This window comes from Protomyctophum parallelum, assembly GCF_964188405.1.
Source record: "Protomyctophum parallelum genome assembly, chromosome: 18".
NCBI lineage: Eukaryota > Metazoa > Chordata > Actinopteri > Myctophiformes > Myctophidae > Protomyctophum > Protomyctophum parallelum.
Window position 1 is genome coordinate 31,138,653 of NC_139716.1, and position 22,289 is coordinate 31,160,941.

General features: G+C 44.5%; 2 protein-coding genes across 2 annotated transcripts; one reads left to right on the plus strand and one right to left on the minus strand.

The window, feature by feature from the left end:
- Nucleotides 1-1,837: 1,837 nt before the first annotated feature.
- LOC310875334 (tyrosine-protein kinase Mer) lies at nucleotides 1,838-21,705 on the minus strand. Its single transcript, XM_083788533.1, has 15 exons — nucleotides 21,567-21,705; nucleotides 21,107-21,168; nucleotides 20,366-21,005; nucleotides 17,240-17,398; nucleotides 15,563-15,910; nucleotides 13,864-14,065; nucleotides 13,068-13,162; nucleotides 11,893-12,006; nucleotides 10,803-10,883; nucleotides 10,547-10,639; nucleotides 9,591-9,712; nucleotides 5,960-6,069; nucleotides 3,535-3,694; nucleotides 3,033-3,169; nucleotides 1,838-2,248 (listed from the first exon to the last, which is right to left on the minus strand). Exons 1-15 carry the CDS (start codon nucleotides 21,628-21,630, stop codon nucleotides 1,984-1,986), a joined length of 2,652 nt encoding a protein of 883 aa, XP_083644659.1. The 5' UTR covers nucleotides 21,631-21,705; the 3' UTR covers nucleotides 1,838-1,983.
- On the plus strand, nucleotides 7,821-8,819 carry LOC310875915 (geranylgeranyl transferase type-2 subunit beta-like; the record flags this gene model as incomplete). The annotated part of the gene is made up of 1 exon (XM_083789349.1): nucleotides 7,821-8,819. The coding sequence occupies one exon, from the start codon at nucleotides 7,821-7,823 to the stop codon at nucleotides 8,817-8,819; it is 999 nt and encodes a 332-aa protein (XP_083645475.1).
- Nucleotides 21,706-22,289: the final 584 nt, after the last annotated feature.

Genomic DNA, 22,289 nt, shown 5'->3' on the forward strand with positions numbered 1-22,289 from the left:
CAAGATATCAAGATCAAGTTGACTTGACGATTATATTGAATGATGTCAACCTTGATACACTCTGAAAGGCTTCTGTCAAATAACTCTATCTCCCGGCCATCGATCTCATCTCTGCTATATAACTTTAACTATGGCTTTCATGTGGCATGTTCTAATGTTAACCTATCATGCTCTTTCTGTGGCTGTCCGCAACTTTTATGTCGGGATACCCGGCATGGTCTGGAGTGGTTCCCATGCACTGTACGAGATGAAACCCGATTTCTATACCACTATGTGGAATCACCACTTTCCCCACAGGGAGGAATGCGTATGAGCAGTGTTGAGCAAGTTACTTTTATTTTTTTTAACAGATTACATTACATCATCATTACATATTCACTTTTTACATAATTGTCTGAGCAAGAGCAATTAACTTCGTATGAGCTTGAGGCACTGTACTACTTGTCTTTCTTTTTGCTATATAGAAGTGTCTATTTGTACGTCTCTAAATGTTTTGATGATTTGAACAAGGTGGACCCTCTTGTAAACAAGTGTAATGCTTTATTGGGTCGTCCACTCACAGTTAACAGTCTTTGTATTGAGTTGTGCTTGAAATGTACTGTAATTCTGCAAACTGTTAATACATATTTCAATCAATCAATCAAAAGTAGGTGTCCTACCCCAGTGGTTCTCAAACCCCTAAATTAATGTGTATTTGGCCGCAGACCCCCATCTGTAAAGACTTTGTGCCAAGGACCACATACAAGATGTGTGGTGTTAATGTTCTAACATTTTCAAGGAATGTCAACATTTTTTTTTTAAATAGCTGATGTTTATAGGGCCCTGGCAGGTCCCGGGACCCCACTTTGAGTACCCCTGCTTTAGACCACATACCACAATAACTCTGAAAGTGTACAAATGGAACCACCATTTGTACACTCTCAGAGTTGCAGCCACATTCAGTGTCCATTTGGTTCCTATTCCTAACTATCCATCATTTATCTGAGGACCCCCTGGAAGTTGGAACCCACTCATGGACCCCTGGGGGTCGCCCGACCCCCCTTTGAGAACCACTACTGTCCTACCCAACAGGTTTAGGTCTCAGTGGAAGAGAAGGAAGACCACTTCCAACCACTGATGTTGATTCATTCATATAAATCCATGGCAGCTTTAATCATCATCATGGTCTTTTATGTGGCTGGTCTTTAGTGGATAGGAATAACTACACAATTGCCAACTCACATTAATAAAACAAATAAGTTATTTTGGGAAAAATATTTTTTAGAATAGATCTGGACATGAGTGGTTAATACGGCTATTATTCCAACACTTCAGCATGCTTATACTTTTCAATGCAGCACTAAATGTACATTGTACATTGCTACAAACGTTCCCAAATACTGGCACCAATGCATTTACACAAGTAGGCACACCACAGTCTTATTGTAGCATACATATGTTCATCTAGCAGTACTGTACATTTCTATACTATTCTACTATTCTATACCCCACAACATTGAAATAAATTGTACGTGCAAATGTATGTAGCCAGCACAGACATTACTTTCTTTTCGACACGCGCAGACTTGAGTTTCTACAGTATTTCAACAATATACTATCCCTGAGTGATGAGCAAAATATTGTGCAAATCTCATATCCAGTGCCTGTGTATTTACAATATAAATGACATGTAATAATAATATAGTACATTTCACATCTCTTTTACACCCACATAACGCCCCCCACACACGTGTGGTGTGCACCCCAATTATGGTAGCCTGGCTAATAAGCCAGACTAATATCACACAACACTGTCGTAATCAGCCAGCAGGCAGATTCGGTCTGGCTTATTAGCCAGGCTACCCCAATGGCCCCAAAGTAAATTTTGCATAAAACCACCGTCCTTTTCGGTGTCAGTCATCTCTCTTGACTGCTGAAGCAACTTTGACAGACGAAAGATAGCCATCTTCCCCCTCTCATCCTCTTCCCCCTCCCTCTTGGCAGCTAGGGGGGCGGGGCGGAACGCGTAGGGGCGGGCAGGTAAACATTGCCCACCGCGTCGTCTTCCTCCGCCTCCTCTGGGCCGTCTTCATAGGCGACCCCCTGACTGGCGGCAGCCACCTCCAGGCCCTGGTTGATATAGTGGGCCTCCTGGCTGGCCTCCAGGCCCGGCAGCTGAGACAGAAGGGCTTTCAGCTTCTCTCCCAGCTCCCTGAAACGAGGCCTCCGAGAGGGCTCGGCGTGCCAGCAACTCCGCATCACCTCGTAGCTGACATGGAGAGAGGTGGTGAAGGAGAGAGGGAAAAGAGTTTTGAAAAAAAATGTACGAAAGAAATAACAACAACCAATAGCCAACAAACCCTAATAATTCATTCAATTTGATTCAAATATGTAGGCTTTAAGTGGTGAAAATAGCCCGCATAAAGACGAGAGAGAGAGAGAGGAGGAGCAGCTGCAGCATATGATTAATTACATGGACAATGTCACCTCTATGTCACGTTCTGTACGTGTTTCCTATTATTCTCTGTTCCAGCCTGCTGTTCCAGTATGGCTCACGCTGACTCAATAAGTCATAGCCAGAGAGGCAGCAGCACTGCAGCTGAGCTAGCCACTCAAAATGAGTCGTGAAACTTAAGAGAAAATTATGAGCTCACATAGCTCATGTTGTCACTGAGGCTACAAGAGCAATGTAGTAGAAGGTAGAATTCTAACCCAGTATAAATTCCAATAAAGCTTGAGTGATGAATCACACACACCACTATGTGTTCATGGCTTAAGGCCTCCAGTGGGTTATATAATCAACAAGACTGAATACCAAATATAATCCTTAACCATTTAACCACTTGAACCCTAGCGTCCCTATTCTGAGCATGTCAAAATAGGCAAACATTCTACAAAAATAGCTGATTAACATGGTCACAGGTAACCTTGTTGAATGGCTATTTTTGACGAAAAGTTTGTTACGGGCCAAGGATAGAGCCCTGGGAGACTCGGGTCAACAAAGCATATATAGCATTTCAGTGGTTCTCTCTCGTCGAACTGCGAGAACTCACAGCGGGGGATCACAGTCGTCGGGAGGTTTGAGTCTGTAGCCAGATGTCAGGAGGTCTAGCAGCTCGTGGTTGTTGACCCCGGGGTATGGGGTCCTGCCTCTGGACACAATCTCCCAAATGGTCACCCCAAATGACCACTGAACACACAGGGACAGTTCATCAATCATTTAGTTCATGTAGTAGGGTTTAAGCTATGCTTCTTCTCACTCCTTTTGAATTTGCTTTTTTTTTAATTATTTTGTATTCCTTGTTATTCTGACGTTTCTGTTTATATTGTTTTTTCAAAAAATTGCTTTATTCAAATAAACATTTCAATCTAAGTACATGAATTAATTTGAATGTAGAAATTAATGTTTTTTCCTATAATATTACACATCCAAAATATGTTACCAGGTTGAGAGTGGTTAAGAATTTGCCAATACTGATGTCATCAAAAGGGTCAAAAAAATAAGGGACTCTTTATTGGTTGGGCTCACGTCTAGCAGCAGCAAAATGGACTCACCACGTCACTCTTGGTGGTGTAGATGGATTCAGACAGGCTCTCCACAGCCATCCACTTGATGGGCACGCGAATGGCCACAGTCTGCCTGTAGTAATTGTTGCTGAAGATATTCTTGGACAGACCAAAGTCAGCTACAGACACACGCAAGTCGTCCCCCAACCTGCGAGGGATGCATGTACGCAGATTAGACGCACCAACGACCCGACATGCGGAAACAACAGTCGGACTTGCAGTCGAACATTCGCTGCTCCCATGCTTGTGGTTAGGGTTTGAGGTAGGTTGTCGGTCTAATGACAGTCGGACCAATAGTATCAATCAATCTACATGTGCAATTGCAATACAGTTAGTTTCTATCGATAATGTTTTACCTATGTGTGATTCGCCCAGAGTTGAGATTTTGAATGCTTAGTGTGTGAATAAGATTGTCTATTTAGTCAGATGAGCAACCACACAATGATGCACAGTGTCACATTAGAGAGGTCCTTCTATCACTGTCTCATCATTTCCTATCCATGGCTGTGGCAACAACGCAAATTACCCTCAGGGATCAACACTTATAATCTGTCCAGCTGTTTGTTACCTTGTCAGCTAGATAACTTGAGAATGGACAGATATTCATGAAACTTAGAGGGAATGATGAGTAGGCTAGTATAAGCCAAGGAGATGAGTAACTTTTGAGGTAAAAAAGGCAACAGTAAAGGTCACAATTGAGAGACGCAGAACTAGTTGTAAGCGGGGTAGGCTATGTTATGTTTAATCCTTTAATCGTTTTTTTTTCACCTCTTATTTTCTCACATCCTCCCGCCAGACAGAGCGTGTCCTTTACACATCCACCTCAGTGTCCTGTCTGAAGCTATATATGAATACTAATGCCTCGAAGGACAGAAATGCAGTCTAGTTAGTCTGAACAACAGCTCCCCTGTCTTATGACCTGGGTGACTTTATCTCTCAGAGAGTCACCCTATCCTGCACAGGGCTGCTGTGGCTCAGGAGGTAGAGCAGGTCGTCCAATGATCAATGGGTCGGCGGTTAGAATCCCGGCTCCTCCTGTCCACATGTCGAAGTGTCCTTGGGCAAGACACTGAACCCTACATTGCCTCCAATGAGTTGGTCGGTGTGAGCTCGCCACCATTGGTGTGTGAATGTGGGAAGTGAGGACGCTGGCGTCGACTGTTCGCCACTTCACCTCCCAATGTATGAATGAATGAACCATTGTAAGCGCTTTGAGTAGGCACGTAGTGCATAGAAAAGCGCCATAAAAATGCAATTCATTATTACTTGCGCAAGCAGAGCGCGCAAGTAATAATTTCGCCCGGTCTTCGTTCACCGTGACAGCCAACCCGCCATTTGATGTGTATGCAAAAAAAACAGCAAATCTGTGCCTGGTTTGCTGGGACCAGATCACATAAATGACCATATGTCTTACGTCATCATTTAGAGCTAGTCATACGTATACTATATACATAATCAGTAAAATAAAATAGCAAATTGTGCCTGATCTGCTGGGACCAGAGTACGTGGTGTGTATAATATGTATGACTAGCTCTCAATGATGACGTAAGAAATATGGTCATTTATGTAATCTGGTCCCAGCAAACCAGGCACAAATCTGCTGTTTTATTTGCATACGCATCAAGTGGCGGGTTGGCTGGCACGGTTTTTGGCGCAAAGTAACCACAGTATACCGCTAATCAACTTACAACTACATACTCTATATAGTATATGTATATGTATATGTATGTCTTACGTCATCATTTAGAGCTAGTCATACGTACTGTATACTATATACATAATCAGTAAAATAAAATAGCAAATTGTGCCTGATTTGCTGGGACCAGAGTACATGGTGTGTATATGTATGACTAGCTCTCAATGATGACATAAGAAATATGGTCATTTGTGTAATCTGGTCCCAGCAAACCAGGCACAAATCCGCTGTTTTATTTGCATACGCATCAAGTGGCGGGTTGGCTGGCACGGTTTTTGGCGCAAAGTAACCACAGTATACCGCTAATCAACTTACAACTACATACTCTATATAGTATACTGTATGTATATGTATACGTATATTTTAATTCAGTTTATATACCTTTTTTTTTCATCACATCACATTATTTCTCTTTAAAAAACTAAAAGTGTATTTCTTATATAGATAGAAACTTGAACCATACTTAATAATACTAGGTGTACTAGGTGTTTATATGCATAAAGTAGGTAGGTAGCAAATAGTTACATCTAATAATTATACATTTCAAACGTTCCTTCACAGAGATACTGAGATTTGACAGTTTGTAGCGGTCGAAAGTATTTGCGCGCTCTGCTTGCACACTAGTTGGCCATTTATGGCCTACTATTGTGCAACAAGCAAGTATGCACTCGACAGAGTGCAGTTCTAGTTATTATTATTATTATCCTATGGACTCACATGCAGTTGCGTGCAGCCAGGTCCCTGTGTAGAAATCCCCGGGAGCTCAGGTATTCCATCCCCGCTGCGATGTCAATCATGAAGCGCAGGAGACTCTGGTGAGGCACGAACTGGGAGACAGGAGATATTGGCACATCCTGTGATTTATTTGATGCTGGCTCAAACTTTTGTATATGTGTTGTGAGGAGTCCTGAGGACCAAATATCCTATACGTGATTTCAATCAAACTACTCGTGGATTGAATGAATACACATTTTTTCATGCAATAGAAGCATAGTTGGTTTCAATTCCTCTCTCATCTCAAATTCATTCCCTGCCAGAACCCAGAATGAAAATATTTAAAATAAATATATGATCCGCCAAATAGATATTACAGGGAATGAAATAGATTCCTCTAAGGGAATCATATAGTAACAGAGCCAACAGGTGTATGCTAGTGGGAGCACAAAACACCTCATGGAGCTATAAGCACAAACAGTTTATTTATTTATTTGACAGGGACAAAGCTCATTAATCAACATGTCAGTTTTCACCTCAATGTAAATAAGCCAGAGTTAGCCAAAGCTAAATTTCATCTGTAGTCCCTGAGCAGGCTCTTAAAAAATGAATGATAGATAAAAGAAAGACAGAGTGTATAGTGTGCCAGCACACAACGCCATGTGTGCATATGTGCAAGCACCCAACACTATATCCATACAAAAACACAATAGGCCTACAGGGGACAGAACAACTGCAAAGTGAAGTGAAAAATTACACCGGTGATGAATACTAAATAGTGCTGATAGTTACTCATGATTACAGATTTGTAACCTGTTTTCAGGTTGAATTTGAAGGTCAAATAATTGGAGGTCTCTCTTAATTCTGTTGAGCAGCAGCATAGCAGAGCAGCAATTTGGAATGACCTTTTCAGATGGGTGTCTGAAGCCAGGTACGAGTAAACAAATTAAATATGCTACAGACAGAGGGGAAAGAACTAGAACAGTGGTTTTCAACCAGAGGTCCATGAGGGGATTCCAGGTTGTTCCCAACTGATGGAAAAGTTGGTGACCTAATGGACCCTTCTTACACAGTAGATCTTTAACTCTTGAGTGTAAAATGAAACCAAATGGGGTTTTTATTCGTCACTCTCAAGAGTAAAATTATTGTTAAACATCTGTCTTAATTTACAAGAAGTCTACGTAATTAAAATAATTGTCGTCTTGATCAACATTTGCCCGTCGTCTCTAGGCAAAGCTTATCCAAATACAAAATATTCTACGTTTTGGGTCTGAGACTCATCAAATGGTGGTCCGTAGCAAAAATACCAATGGACCTTGATATGAAAAAGGTTGAAAACCATTGCACTAAGCAAAATACTTTACAGTGTGGCTCTGTATTATAAGAGGATAGCCGTGTGTGTGTGTGTGTGTGTGTGTGTGTGTGTGTGTGTGTGTGTGTGTGTGTGTGTGTGTGTGTGTGTGTGTGTGTGCGTGCGTGCACGTCAAACCAGTGGAGAACATTTCTTGTGCATGCTGCCAGTAGGCCAATCTCCACACTTTTTTCCACTAAATATTTTACATTTTACAAAATATTTAATCATTGTCTTGAACCCTAGCATCCCTATTATTCGCCGAGCACAACACCTCACAACTATTTTCGGGAAAGAGATTCGGTATGGGGGGGACGCAGGTAACTAAGTATCCGTTTACGTATATAGGGTTTAAAAGTGGTTGACTTTAATTTTGTAATGGAAGCCAGTGGGCAGTCTGAAACCATGCCCAAATGTGGAGAAGACTGACGTCATCAATATGACCTAACTGATAAATAAAATAAAAATAAATGTTGCTGTATAAACGGCCCGACGCCTGATCGCTGCGTGACGATGCTTACCCAAGTGAGGGACGTTGTCGTCAAGGACGACGCTCCGAGCACGCTGCTGCTGGCCAAACACGCGGATTACATAGCGGCCTACGGCTCCGAAAAGGACGACTACCACTACGCCCTGTCAGAGTACCTGAGGATGAGCGGGCTGTACTGGGGCCTGACCGCCGTGGACCTGATGGGCGAGCTGCCCAGGATGAACCGCGAGGAGATCACGCGTTTCGTCCGGTCCTGTCAGCATGAGGACTGCGGGGGCCTCGGTGCCAGCGTCGGACACGACCCTCACCTCCTCTACACCTTCAGCGCCGTGCAGATCCTGTCCCTGTACGACGCCGTCGACGCCATCCACGTGGACAAGGTGGTGGAGTACGTCAGCGGACTGCAGCAGGCCGACGGCTCGTTTGCAGGGGACGAATGGGGCGAGATAGACACCAGGTTTTCCTTCTGCGCCGTCGCCACCCTCGCCCTGCTGGGCAAACTGGACGCGATAGACGTCGACAAGGCCGTGGAGTTCGTGTCGTCCTGCATGAACTTCGACGGCGGGTTCGGCCGCCGGCCCCGCTCCGAGTCCCACGCCGGACAGATCTACTGCTGCGCCGCGTTCCTGTCCATCACGGGTCAGCTGCACCGGGTGAACGCCGACCTGCTGGGCTGGTGGCTCTGCGAGAGGCAGCTGCCCTCCGGAGGCCTCAACGGCCGTCCCGAGAAGCTCCCGGACGTGTGCTACTCCTGGTGGGTGTTGGCCTCGCTGAAGATCATCGGCAGGGACCACTGGATGGACAAGGCCAAGCTGCGCGCCTTCATCCTGGCCTGTCAGGACGACGAGACGGGAGGCTTCGCCGACAGGCCGGGAGACGTGGCGGACCCGTACCACACCCTGTTCGGAGTGGCGGCGCTGTCCCTGCTGGGGGACCCGCTGATTAAGAAGGTGAACCCTGTGTTCTGTATGCCCGAGGAGGTTCTCCAGAGGATGGGCGTGCAACCGGACGTACTGAGCTGACTCTCAACCCATTAAGACAGTTTTCTGATTTTCTACTACTAATGATTCCCGAGGAGCACGCCGCAACACCGCTCCAAGAGATGGGTCATATGCGGGGAACAAATATCACTGCGGTAATGTGTAACTACTCGTAGTCTCGTACGACTTTGACTTCTTTCTTTTTTGAGGGCCCTCCTATATTCAGCTATTAGTGTACATTTCTGTCCTACACAAACATTAAATTCCCATTGACAATGAATGGAGAATTATGTCATAGTGTCTGAGCAAATAGGCATAGTGTCTATTTTATGTCAAGATGATGTACGATGATAAGATGATATTATTTTGTAAACACATTACTCCGCAGTCTCAGTGACAGCGCAAAGAAGCAAAAGATAAAGACGATGAACTACTGTATATATTTTGACTTACAGTATAAGCCCAGTAGCTATACAGCCCAAAGACTTAGGTCAGGTGTTATGCAATGAGTATAATCTAAAACAGTGGTTCTCAAATATATTCATGTTATGGACCCCCGAGGCCCTGAATTGATGCGTAGCGAAAAGAGAAGATTTGCGTCGTATTACATTATATAATATTTGCATATGCTAATTATTAAAACAATTTCACAATAAAACAGCAGATCCAGGACCCCTGGGGGCCTGCACCTGTGTAAATGAAGACATATTTGTCTATGCACTGTGCCTGTGTGTGTGTGCGCGCACGTGTGTGTGTGGCACATGTGTGTGTATGCACGAAACGGGTTTGCATGTTAAAGTAAATGCTTCTCACCATAGGAATGTCCCCATAGCGCGTGGCAATAAGGAAACGCCGCAGGTCCCCGTGTTTCATGAAGGGCAGAATGACCAGAGGCACGGGCAGAGGGGAGTCCTGCTCGCTCTCTAGAGTGACCCCTGCAGGACAAACACACACACAGCACTCACACAAAGCTACAGGTGCCATACAGTAATAGTGTCGACTCGAGTACTGCACAGTGGTGTAAAGTAACTAAGTACAATTTTGAGTTATTTGTACTTTACTTGAGCATTTCCAGTTTCCAATACGTTTACTTCTACTCCACTACATCTCTACTATTGTACTTTTACCCCACTGCATTTATTTGAAAACTTTAGTTACTACTAAGATTTAGATTACTATAACAAAACATACACTAACCACCTCAACCATATATACATTTCGGCTATTTGAAAATAGCCGATCTACAAGCTCACAATGCGTCGCGATAGATCTGCTATTTTGAAAAGTTGAGTGATACTTTGAGTGACACTAAATAATAAACTCCGTTGGATCCATTGGAACTGTTATTGTTATTTTCAGAAGAGTAACCCTTCGGGACTTAAAAGGTCGATCAATGAGAGCCAGCAGTGTATTGCAGTGCAGTTAGCCTCGGTACAAAGGCTTTTATTTCCGTTACTGGTGTAAGAGCAAGAGTAAACTACAGTGCAGAGGGGCGTCGCTCGAAATATGCTGATGTCAGTTTTCTCCGGACAGGGCGGACGGGGGGCGAGCGCTCAGATCGGTGAACCAATATTATCCAACGCTTGATCCATGCGCTACCCGCCCATCTATACCAGAAAGCACACTGGCTGGGCCAGGCTATACAGTGCAGCGGACAGGGTTCTGTTGTTGCTGCGGAGTGGAAGCCCACAGCCTCACCTGACTGCCTCCTTGAATGGTTCAACGAAAAGATGTCATGTACAAAATGTGTGGCTATGGGAGCTCCTTACCCAGCAGTCTGACCACGTTGTCGTGATCAAAGCTCTTCATGATCTCTGCCTCTTTCAAAAAGTCCCGTAAGTCCTCTTGGCTGTGGATCCCAACTGGAGGCGCAGGGACGAGAGAAGAGACCATGAGGTGGAATTAATATGAGACAATGAAAAAAGCATTAATGTCTGCAGTCTCCGCACATCTGAATTATACTGTGTGGGCACTGGGCAGTGTATTAGTGCTAGTAAACGGCATTGATCATTGTGGAATAAGCACCTCTCATGGTCTTCACTGCAACTCTAATGACCAGCCCATTTTCTGGAGTGAAGACCCCTTCATAGACGGCACCAAACTCTCCTGCAAGACAAACATATGTTTTCAATGAAATGAATAGAGAGTATAATAACATTGACAAGAAGTTCTCCCTTCTCAATTAACATTGATATATTTTGTAAAAAATAGGTCACATTTTCGTCCTAGATCAAATATTGATTGGGAACCCGTCAGTGACCAGTGTTGGAAAAAGTATTCACATGTTTTACTTAAGTAAAGGTATCAATACTGCAATGTAGAATTACTTGCGTAAAAGTACAATAGTTTTAGCATCAAAATGTACTGAAAGTACCAAAAGTACAAAGTACTCATTATGCAGACTGTCCCATTTCAAGCTAAAAAAAAATAACAACTTTTGAAAATAGCAGATCTACTAGCTCACAATGTGTTGTGATGCTACGCATTGTGAGCTCGTGAATCGGGTATTTTCCAATGGCCGAAATGTAGGCCTGAAGTGTGTATTGCATTGTTTTTGAGGGGTGCAACTAGCCTGGTTAATAAACCAGACTAATATCGCACGGACCGCGGGATATTAGTCTGGGGAGGCTCAGCTTGGATTTCATTTCCAGGGAAACATTTTCTCTTTGACGCAATTGGTCAGAGCTACTGTCAGTCAAAGGTCTCAAGCATTGAAAGTCACTGTACCAAAGCCCGCCCATATTGCATACCGTGTCCCGATTGGCCGCCCACATTCTCTGGTGTAAGAAATGGGCGTACAATTGAGCCTCTCCAGACCGAAATCCGCCGGCAGGCAATTTATTTTTGCCAACGGCTGATTCGGTCTGGTTTATTAACCAGGCTAGGGTGCAACCACTCCAAGGAACAGCAATGTCCGTGTTAACCTATGTGACTATGAGTAGCAGTAGGGGCAAAAGTGGCGCTGTTGTGCCAGAAACAGAGAGAGAGAGAGATAGTGCTGCACTGCTGTCTGCTAATGAGAGACAGAGAGAGAGAGGGGGGGGGGGGGTAAAAATACAGTACAGTACTTAAGTCACATGTACTTAGTTACTTTCCCCCACTGTCAGTGACTGACCCTTGCCCAGCTCCTTGCCCAGGGTGAGTTGGTCCCTCTCCACCAGTACGTCCTCCAGAGTGGCCAGCAGGCCGTCACTAAAGCCCTGTAACTGGACGGTTACAGGGGCCGGCGCTAAGGAACAATACATTACATATGTGAACAATGATGTCACTAAAGCCCTGTAACTGGACGGTTACAGGGGCCGGCGCTAAGGAACAATACATTACATATGTGAACAATGATGTCACTAAAGCCCTGTAACTGGACGGTTACAGGGGCCGGTGCTAAGGAACAATACATTACATATGTGAACAATGATGTCACTAAAGCCCTGTAACTGGACGGTTACAGGGGCCGGTGCTAAGGAACAATACATTACATATGTGAACAATGATGTCACTAAAGCCCTGTAACTGGACGGTTACAGGGGCCGGCGCTAAGGAACAATACATTACATATGTGAACAATGATGTCACTAAAGCCCTGTAACTGGACGGTTACAGGGGCCGGCGCTAAGGAACAATACATTACATATGTGAACAATGATGTCACTAAAGCCCTGTAACTGGACGGTTACAGGGGCCGGCGCTAAGGAACAATACATTACATATGTGAACAATGATGTTGACTCTGATAAGAGAGTAGTTTAGGGTAGAGGTTTGGTGTAGAGAGAAATAAAAGGCCCTTGGACCATTGTCCAACCCATTTTGACCTGAGATCAGATTCTGAAAAAGCTATGTTTCTATGTCAGTCGTTCTTCGATTTTTCCAAAATAGCAGACCTACAAGCTCGTAGCGCGCCACTCGGTGGCGCGCTATGAGCTTGTAGATCTGCTATTTTTCAATAGCTAAAGCATAACATAATGCTAACACCAAAAGGGGTTCCAAGTGGTCAAATGCAAATTAACATTTATTCATAGAAAAACTCTGATGATACTGCTGTCAAAAGTCTAAATAAGGGTATCAATGAAATCTATGAAAAAGTTGAATCTGTATTCTGCAATGTAATTTTATAAAGTATTTTAGTGGGGGTCCCTGCTTCATCTCTCTCTCAGCTAAGGGGTCCTCCTCCTTGGCCTGAAAAACATTGAAGACCCCTGCTCTATTGCCGACTTTCCACATTCCAGTTATTTTCATTAAGCGTTGCAGGACAAAAAATGAATTAGTCCTTAATGTCAGCATTGTTTTACTTACCAGTGGGCTGGGGAGGCTCAGGATTTGTCTGCTCAGCGCGACGGTACGTTACACCAGGGTTTAGAGTCGAGAGTTCGACCTCTTGGTTGCCATTCCTATGAACAAAAAGGCCTCTTGTATCATTTTCAACACAAAATCAACTAAAAACTAAACTAAAACTAGAAAAGAAATAATTCCATCAAGCTGCACAGCTGTGTTGAAGTATAAATGATAGCTTCATCCGGACCCATTGGGTGTCCTAAACCAGTGGTTCCCAAAGTGGGGTCCGGGGACCCCCAGGGCCAGGGCAAATGGAACCAAATGGACCCTAGCGGGTCCATTTGGTTCTATTTGTACACTCTCAGAGTTAAAATAACAGTGGTTTTACAATATAAATTGGGGTACCAGAGATATAAATGCCATTAAATCGGGGATCCGTGGCATAATGCGTGTGAAACTGGGGGGTCCTTGAAATTAATATGTTTTGGAGCCGTAAAAATCCTCCCTTATCGGGGTCACTGGCATTATGTTATCAAATGGGGGGTCCGTGGCACGAAAAGGTTTGGGAACCACTGTCCTAAACGCTGCTACACCAAGACTCAGACTGTGTGGAAAGAGCTCGACGGCCTAGGAACCCATCGACCATATCAGAAAGAGCTCGACGGCCTAGGAACCCATCGACCATATCAGAAAGAGCTCGACGGCCTAGGAACCCATCGACCATATCAGAAAGAGCTGGACGACCTAGGAACCCATCGACCATATCCGCGAAACTGAAACTAAACGTGTAAGGATGTAAGGATGTTCCTGCACCCACCTAAGTACACTGTGTTTGCGGCGTCGCGTGCGCGCGGCCAGAGGGATTATTATAGCCAGTAAGAGCAGCAGGCCCCCCAGCACGGCCCCCATCAGCATCCACAGAGACACCGTCCTCTTCTCGTCCCGAGGAGAAGGAACTACTCGGGGGTCCGACGTGGTGTTTGGGACGGGGCCGACAGGAACTATCACCGGGACTTTCACTGCAAGACACAACACACATTCAGGAACTATCACTGGGACTTTCACTGCAAGACACAACACACATTCAGGCCTGACGTCGAAATAAAATAAAAAACGTTTTCTAAATCATGACAATTTTCTGAAAGATTTGAGGCACATTTTAATGCTTTTAAAAAAATAGCAGACCTACAAGTTCATAGCGCCATAGCACGCCACCGAGTGGTATTTTTCAATAGCTAAATTATAACATAATGTATGTAACACCAAAAGGGGTTCCCGCTCAAAATGGGTTAACCATTTATTTATGTCCACATAAATTATGTTCACACAGATTTTCACTGCAAGACACAACACACATTCAGGCCTGACTGAAAATAGCAGACCTACAAGATGCTCTCCACATAGGAGAGCATATACAAGGACACAGATATACTGTAGGTGCAGACTGCAGTAAGGTTACAGTACTTTCACAAAATCACGGAGACATGGACACCCCCTCATACAACACAAATGTGTCAAACCATGTGACTCCCATTAGAAATGCATTGTGAGCTTGCATCAGTCAATACATCAATCTGTTGTGAACGTGTGAGTCAGGCCTAACAGTGACAGCATCATCCAGTCAGTCACACTCAGTGTGACTTCAGTGACGCTCGTCATCTCCATCCACCAGCTGTTTAAAAACCCAGACATGACGCGCATGTCTGGGTTTACACCTAGCTCTGATCCATAGCTCTAATGCGTTGCATTTATAGAGCTATGTTACTCTCGACTTCCGCCGCTCGCATGAATGCAGACCAGCCTCTCCTCTTTAGCGTAAATGAAAATAACGTTTTTGCTACTCATCAAAACAAAGTGTCATTTAGAAAGCCTACTTTCCTTAGTGGACGCACTCTGAGCCCCCCCACCACAAGTATAAACTGTAAAAAGGGGATTTTGTTTCCACCGGAAAACAATATTCTTTTAGTTACCGTAATTTCCGGACTATAAGCCGCACCTGAATATAAGCCGCACCAGCCAAATTTAGGGAAAATCCCATATACAAGCCGCACCGGACTATAAGCCGCACCGGACTATAAGCCGCAGCTACGTTAGCTCAGAGCCTGAGATGGCTCTGCGTTAGCTGTAAAAATCCATAGATAAGCCGCACCGTTGTATAAGCCGCAGGGTTCAAATCATGGGTAAAAAGCCGCGGCTTATAGTCCGGAAATTACGGTACTCCACTGCGCCTTCTACCGATATTGCCAAGAGAATTGCCTCATAGAGAATATTTCCTGGCCAAAAGGTACAGTTTATACGTGTGGTGGGGGCTCAGAGTGCGTCCACTAAGGAAAGTAGGCTTTCTAATGACACAACCCGCCTTTGTTTTGGTGAGTAGTAGCAAAAATGTTCTTTTTATTTACGCTAAAGAGGAGAGGCTGGTCTGCATTCATGCGAGCGGCGGAAGTTGACAGTAACATAGCTCCAAATGAAACGCATTAGAGCTATGGACCAGAGCTATAGGTGTACCCACTCACATCTCTGGATGGTGACGGTGGACACCGACGAGGACGCCGCCCTCTCCTGGTGGACGGACACGTCGTTCCGGGCCCGGACGGAGAGGCTGTAGTCGGAGCGCGGGTTCACTCCCGCCACGCCGACGCTCGTGTCGGTCAGTCCCGCCGAGGCGGGCAGGAAGACCACCTCCCTCCCGCACGGCTCCCACCGGTGGCCGAACGCCGCCGTCCCCTCCCCCCTCCGCAGACACCCCACGCTGTACGTCACCTCCCGTCTCCCGCCCAGGTCGCGGGGGCGGTCCCAGCGCAGGGTCAGCAGAGTGTCGTTGTGGTGGCGGGCGGTCACGTTGACCGGGGCCGACGGGGGCTCTGCGTTGAGATAGGACAGTGGTTACATTTCAACCCTTTTCATATCAAGGTACGTTATTTCTTTGGCATTTGAGCCACGGTGGGGTGACCACCGAACTACAACATGACGTCACGAGCCACGGTGAAGAGCAAACCACCGCCACCGCTCAAGGCTCATACATAGTCTGGATTTACGGTGGTGGGGTGACCACCGAACTACAACATGACGTCACGAGCCGCGGTGAAGAGCAAACCACCGCCACCGCTCCAGCCCTTCTCTCTGTTTTTACTCACCACCGCTCAACGTTATTTCAGCTCCGGTGGTCAGCTCACCACCGGAGCGGTGGTCACCTCGCCACCGAAAATCCAGACTATGAATAGGCCTTCAAGCGCTTCTCTCTGTTTTTACTCACCACCGGTGGTCAGCTCACCACCGGAGCGGTGGTCACCTCACCACCGAAAATCCAGACTATGAATAGGCCTTTAGCCTCTCAGACCAAAAATATTTTGTTGTCATTGGATAAGATTTTCCATGCTGTATTGAGGTTGCTACCATAGGAGAAATAACAGGCAAACGTTGATCAAAATAACAATTCCTCTATATTCTCTAATTGTGTAGAGTTCTTCTAAATTAAGTATTGCAGATGTTTAAGAACAATTTAACTCTTGAGAGCTTACGGGTCCATTTGGTTTCATTTTGCTATTTGGTTTCATTTTACTCTTGGTTTCATTTTACTCTCCATCATTTAGCTGGGGACCACCTGGAACCCCCTCAAGGACCACTGGTGGTCCCCAGACCACTGGTTGAAAACCACTGAGATAGGAGATGTGGGGCGAAGGTGTAATTGTTATTCAACACAGCTGGAACACAGACTGGAATGTTAATGTTAAAGCTGTTGTCAAAAGTGCTTTGTGCATTGGTAATTTTTCAGTTTTTTGCAGATTATTAAAGTACAGAATGTACGCTTTCATACAATGTATCATTCATTGAAACTGGAAGATATGAAATTTGAAATGTGTTAGACCACAAAGCTGAAAGCTAGCTTGTAGCTAGCTTTGTAGCTGAGCTACAACATCAAACTTCTATTCTCATTTTCTGAGTCACAAATAAAATGACAGATTCAAGAGTAGGCTAAACACTCACTCAAAGGAGCACCTGACCTATTTTCAACCTTATCTTCATAAAATTGGTTCTCAAGTTTTTACTTGTTTGAAGTGATAACAATCTGCTTTCCAGTTTCCGATGATGTCCCTGCTTTATGCAGGCTCATTGGTGTTTCAGAGGGACATTAACCAACCAATTTCAATCAGAAATTGGTTGGTTCCACAGCCTCCACTATAGTCTCTTACTTGTGCATCCCAGTAGGTATGGGTCAGCTTGCAGACGGCTGTATCCGTGAACACAGTCACATTTCTCGGCTCCCTCCATCATGGCGGTCCTGCTATTGGGTGGGCACGATAGGCATCCTCCAGGCTCACTGGCTGGTCTGTGGTAACCTGTTCGACAGGCTGGTAAAAAAAAGCACAGGTAATTATGACACCGAAACAAGAAATGATATGTTTTGTATCTAAATGTGAGTGTAGCCTAATTAAATGGCAATTTTACTTATTTCTTTGCCTCCTGCATTTTATGCCTTAAGCCACAACCGTCCTTTCCAAGAGTCAACATGATATTGTCTACAATTTTGACCAGTTCAAATAAATGTAGCTATTTAGCAGACGCTCTTCTCTAGAGCAACTTACAAAGTAAAAGTGCCAGATCAGAGTAGGCGGTATGCGTGGTTTAGTAAGAAAACCTGCAAAGTATACCTACGATAAGAAAGTAGACATCAAACCTAGCATACAGTATGAAAGCATCTATCAAAGTATACGGCAAGGGCAGATGATAGGTGAGTGCTAGGGGATGAGAGGAGAGGTAAAAGATGAGTCACTGTCACTGGCAGTGGGACGTCAGAGGACATTCCACAGCTTGGGAGAAGGGACAGAGAGGACAGAGGAGTCTAGGAGGCCACCTGGAGTGTTGTTGGCCTGGGTTGTTATGGGGAAGGGATAGAATCTGAGTAGAGATGTCCCGATACTCTATCAGTATCGGGGAAAGTATCGGATCGGCCCTTATTTGTCATATCGGGTCATATCGGTATCGGCGAATATGCCAGTCTAACCACAGATCCGACAGGGGTAAGGGGTTGACACTATGGCAGGTAAATAAAATGTTGTGGCATGTGGAGTTTGTTTTGGAGTTGCCCAAACTGCAAGTGCACATTTGAGTGAGGAGTCTCCTATAAACACAACACAAGATATATAGCTATAAACACAACATGAGATCACGACACTGGTATCGGTATTCGGTATCGGTATCTGCTAACACAAAAATGTAGGTATCGGGATCGGATCGGAAGCGAAAAAAGTGTATTGGGACATCCCTAAATCAGATCAGTGGTTCTTAAAGTGGGGTGCGGCGACCCCAGGGGTCTTTGAGAGAGTTCCAGGGGGTTCCTTATGGGGGTCCCTGACAAAATACATTAATATAGTAGCATCAAATTCTGTTTAACCGCCTGGAATCTATACACACAGTACATTGGCTATTTGAACATTTTAACATCAGGAATCTTGTATGTATGGGACAACATATTTTCAGATGGTGGTCTATAGCCATAAATACATCTACATTTTGGAGTCCTTGACATGAAAAAGCTTGGAATGTTGGCCATGGTTGTCATAGGGAAGGGAGGGATAGATGGCATGTGTTTGCATGTCAGAGCAAGGACTCTGGGGGCCCTAGTGTATGCCAGAGACCCTACTGTACATCGTAATTTGGGGTTTAGCTGGGATTTGTGCTGCCCCCCGAGGAGAGTGATGCTGTTTCCTCATGCTGATCGGCTACTCTGTGCCATCACCACGCATGGGAACCATATGGATATAACAGCCAAGAACACTCATCATTTCATTAAGCCTTAATGAAACTCAGTCAAATCTGAAGCATTTAAAAAAAAACTCAAAGTTCTGTGTAATCTATGAGGTTTCAGTTTTCATTTGGTATATAGATTGTGATTTTATTGTCTCTCTATGAAACGGTATCAAGCAAAAAGCAAACATCGGATTAATTAAACAGACTTAAAGAGAACTGAGGTTCTGCTGAACTGAGGCGAAATAGCATTGGAAATGACACTCGTTGTTTCTTTACCTACTAGCCTTTAATTGCCTTTCAATAAAAGCATATGTGATTGTAGTATCATCTACGTGTTTATATTGTTGTAATCTATTATCCATTAATTATTTGCTGCGCAATGGAGTGATGAAACTGAACGAGCAAATGCACAATGCACGGCACAAATCAAATAACTTCTTTGAATAGACAATTATGAAAACACAATGGACACAAGGAATTAACACTCTCACTTCTGCTCACTATAGGAAAATTACAATCACGGGGATTTGTGGAGAACGAGACCTCTTAGCTGTGAATAATGTTCTGCTGTTCTGGCAGCTCCACTCCCGACCTGTCTATTACGCGTTCTATCAAACGGAATTTGCATTGAGGAAAGTGCAATCAACACACATCAACTGGATCAGTATGCTGGAGGCAGCAGGCCCTTGGCTGGCTTGTAGGTGTTTTCAACAGAGAGGCATGACTTTCATCATCATCATGGCATCAGTCCAAGGTTTCTTTAATGTCTTCACTCTCCACGTTGCACAAAACGGTGCGATTTTAACTGATGCAAACGGACCAGATTACGTCATCCAAATTTGTGCTTCTGGTTCTCCCGGTTTTCAACAGGGTTGGAATTGGTTTAAAGATCAATTCAATTCTCTATATGGGATAACGTGCCACAGCAGGAACTTCGGCTGGTGTCACTACCTACTACATTTAAATGTACTCTTGAAGTAAAAAGAGAGAGAAGTAAAAAAGAAAGTACTGGCCCAGGGGCCCTCGTGGGGGTTAATCCGTCCCTGGGTACGTGCTCGTACCAGGTGCACCCCTAAATTCATTATTCCTTTTATTTTATAAAGTGGATTATTTATTGAATCATTAATTATATAACAAATGGTGTCTTAGAAATACAATTAAAGTATTACTATATTACTACTATTAATATTACTATTACTAATATTGCTGATAATCAGTGGTGGGTGAAGTACTCACATTTTGTACTTATTGTGACAAAACTACTGAAAGTAAAGGTACTAATTTTGCACAATATTGTCCCATTTCACAAGTTTCCAAATGTATTAAAAATGCTTTGAAAATATCAGTCAAAATCTTCAGTTGTCAAAGTTGTCAAATAGTAAAAGTACAATATTTCCCACTTTACACCCCCTGCTGATAATGTAGTTGTGAGAGGGAGGATGACTGATTTAAGCAGTAACACCTGGCCTGAGTCCAGTTCTAGTTTGACTCAGGCCAGGTGTGACTGCTTAAATCAGTCATCCTCCCTCTCACAGTAGTGTTGTCACTATGTTGTGTCATGGACATACCTCGACAGGTGTCGTCAACTCTTTCACGACCGGCTCTGCAGACACACTCCTCCCCCTGCAGCGGCGTCCACGTCCCGTCCACCGTGCACTCCCTGATAGGAGGCGACACCTGCACGGCTCCCGGCACACAGGAGCCCGCCCGGGGCCCTGACTCCACTCCGGCCTCTTCGAACGCTGCGAGGTCGCCGATAACCCCAGGGCACCTTCTGTAGTACACTCTCACGGACGACACGTACACGCAGCTCCCCGAGTAGGAGAAACCGAGATGGAAGCCCCCCCGCCCCCGCCCCTGCGCGACTGTTCCCAGGTTCAGGGCCAAACTGAGGTTCAGGTAGTCGCTCGATATTTGTCCCGGGGTGGCCGAGGCTGGGAACTGTCTGGAGACGTGGAGAGATAGAACCTTCCCTCCGTCCTGCCACTTTTTGAGCTCTGTGTTTGATTGAAACAAGTGAACCTCCAGCGGAGACGACATTTTAGACGGTTCCTCTTCTTGGGCAAATGCAACGTCCAGCAGCAGGCGGGAGGACTCACCGCGGTCGATCCACGGGCTCAGTAAAGTTCTGCGACGGTTGCCATCTGTGCACGCTTGGTACACCAGTACTGGAGTCTCAGAACCCAGCTTCAAATTGGTTACATCCCACTGGTTGTGATATAAATAATATACAACAACAATACATTACTACACAGCTATAAGTGAGTCGAAAGCATTCATTGTGTGCGTGTGGTTTGGAGAAGACTTACGTCTCTGCGTGGATTGGAAGTCCATCCCCAGTAGGTCTGCTTAACAGAATTGAATAGTTCCACTAGGGAGAGGAGAGAACATATTGTTTTCAGGATTCATACATTTTTGTGCAAAACCTTTTCCCCTTTTTAGGGAATAATATTGTTTAAAACCGACAACAATTTATAACTAAATTACTAATACCATAATAGTTTTAGAATGACAATGTAGTTGACTGTGGCTTAAATACACACATAGGCCTTGCCACCTACTGTAAAGACATTCAGGTCATTCATCACAAGTCTAACAGGTCTTACATATTTGGAGATACCGGTAGTCTTTTATCATAAAGCTCACAATGCGTTGGGATGCAACCCCTTGTGAGCTTGTAGATCGGTAATTTTCACTATTTTTTCAATGTTTTTTAAACAATAATAACAAAAATGGAACAGTTGTTCAGTGTTGTGCGAAAACACTCACCATCTTCTGATCTAGACTGGCCAGTGAAACCAAGAAAACATCCACACATCCAAAGTAGTAACATTGTAGGAGTAGCTAGACAACTTTCCAAAGACTGAATTGTCTCTCATAAATCCATGTCAGATCAACTGTAACTGTATGTCCTCACGTATACCAGCTATTCTAAACAACTCAGAGAACAACAACAAGGAGGAATGTGCCTTGAACTTGTGGTAATGAAACTGTGGTACTTCAATATCCTCCTCCCACACTTTAGACGGCCAACACCCCCACGCCTCCACTGTCACTGCTGACTTAGCTTATCTCATATTACTGTAATCATTGTTAGGTCACTATGATTAGGTCAATGTACAATATTTATTTCTTTTCTTTTCTTTTCCTTTTTCAAACAGAATAGGGCCTCATATCTTCTATACACCAGAGATTTGGTGTAGAGGAGAAGAAAGGAAGTGGCCTAGTATTGAGCCCTGGGGGACTCTGGTAGAGCAGTGGTAGCCAACAGCTGGCCCTTGGGTGATAATATCTGGCCCAGCAAATTATTTTGTAAATCAAATTCTCACGTTTAATAAAAAACGGATTTCAAAAGAGTTGGTCGAACGATGGCTTAACATATGACAGGGAAGCCAAACCATTGTTAGACTCAATGTCAGACTGACGAGTGACGTCTTATTCGACAGATCATCAAGCCCAGGGTGGTGCAATCTTTCTCACTTCTTCTTTCCA

Coding starts and splice junctions, on each gene's coding strand:
- LOC310875334 (XM_083788533.1), bottom strand. CDS start 21,630: ATGTTACTACTTTGGATGTGTGGATGTTTTCTTGGTTTCACTGGCCAG. Junction 15,911..17,239: donor ATACCTACTGGGATGCACAA/GTAAGAGACTAT, acceptor ATCTCAACGCAG/AGCCCCCGTCGGCCCCGGTC. Junction 2,249..3,032: donor GACGACTGTGATCCCCCGCT/GTGAGTTCTCGC, acceptor TCTCCATGTCAG/CTACGAGGTGATGCGGAGTT.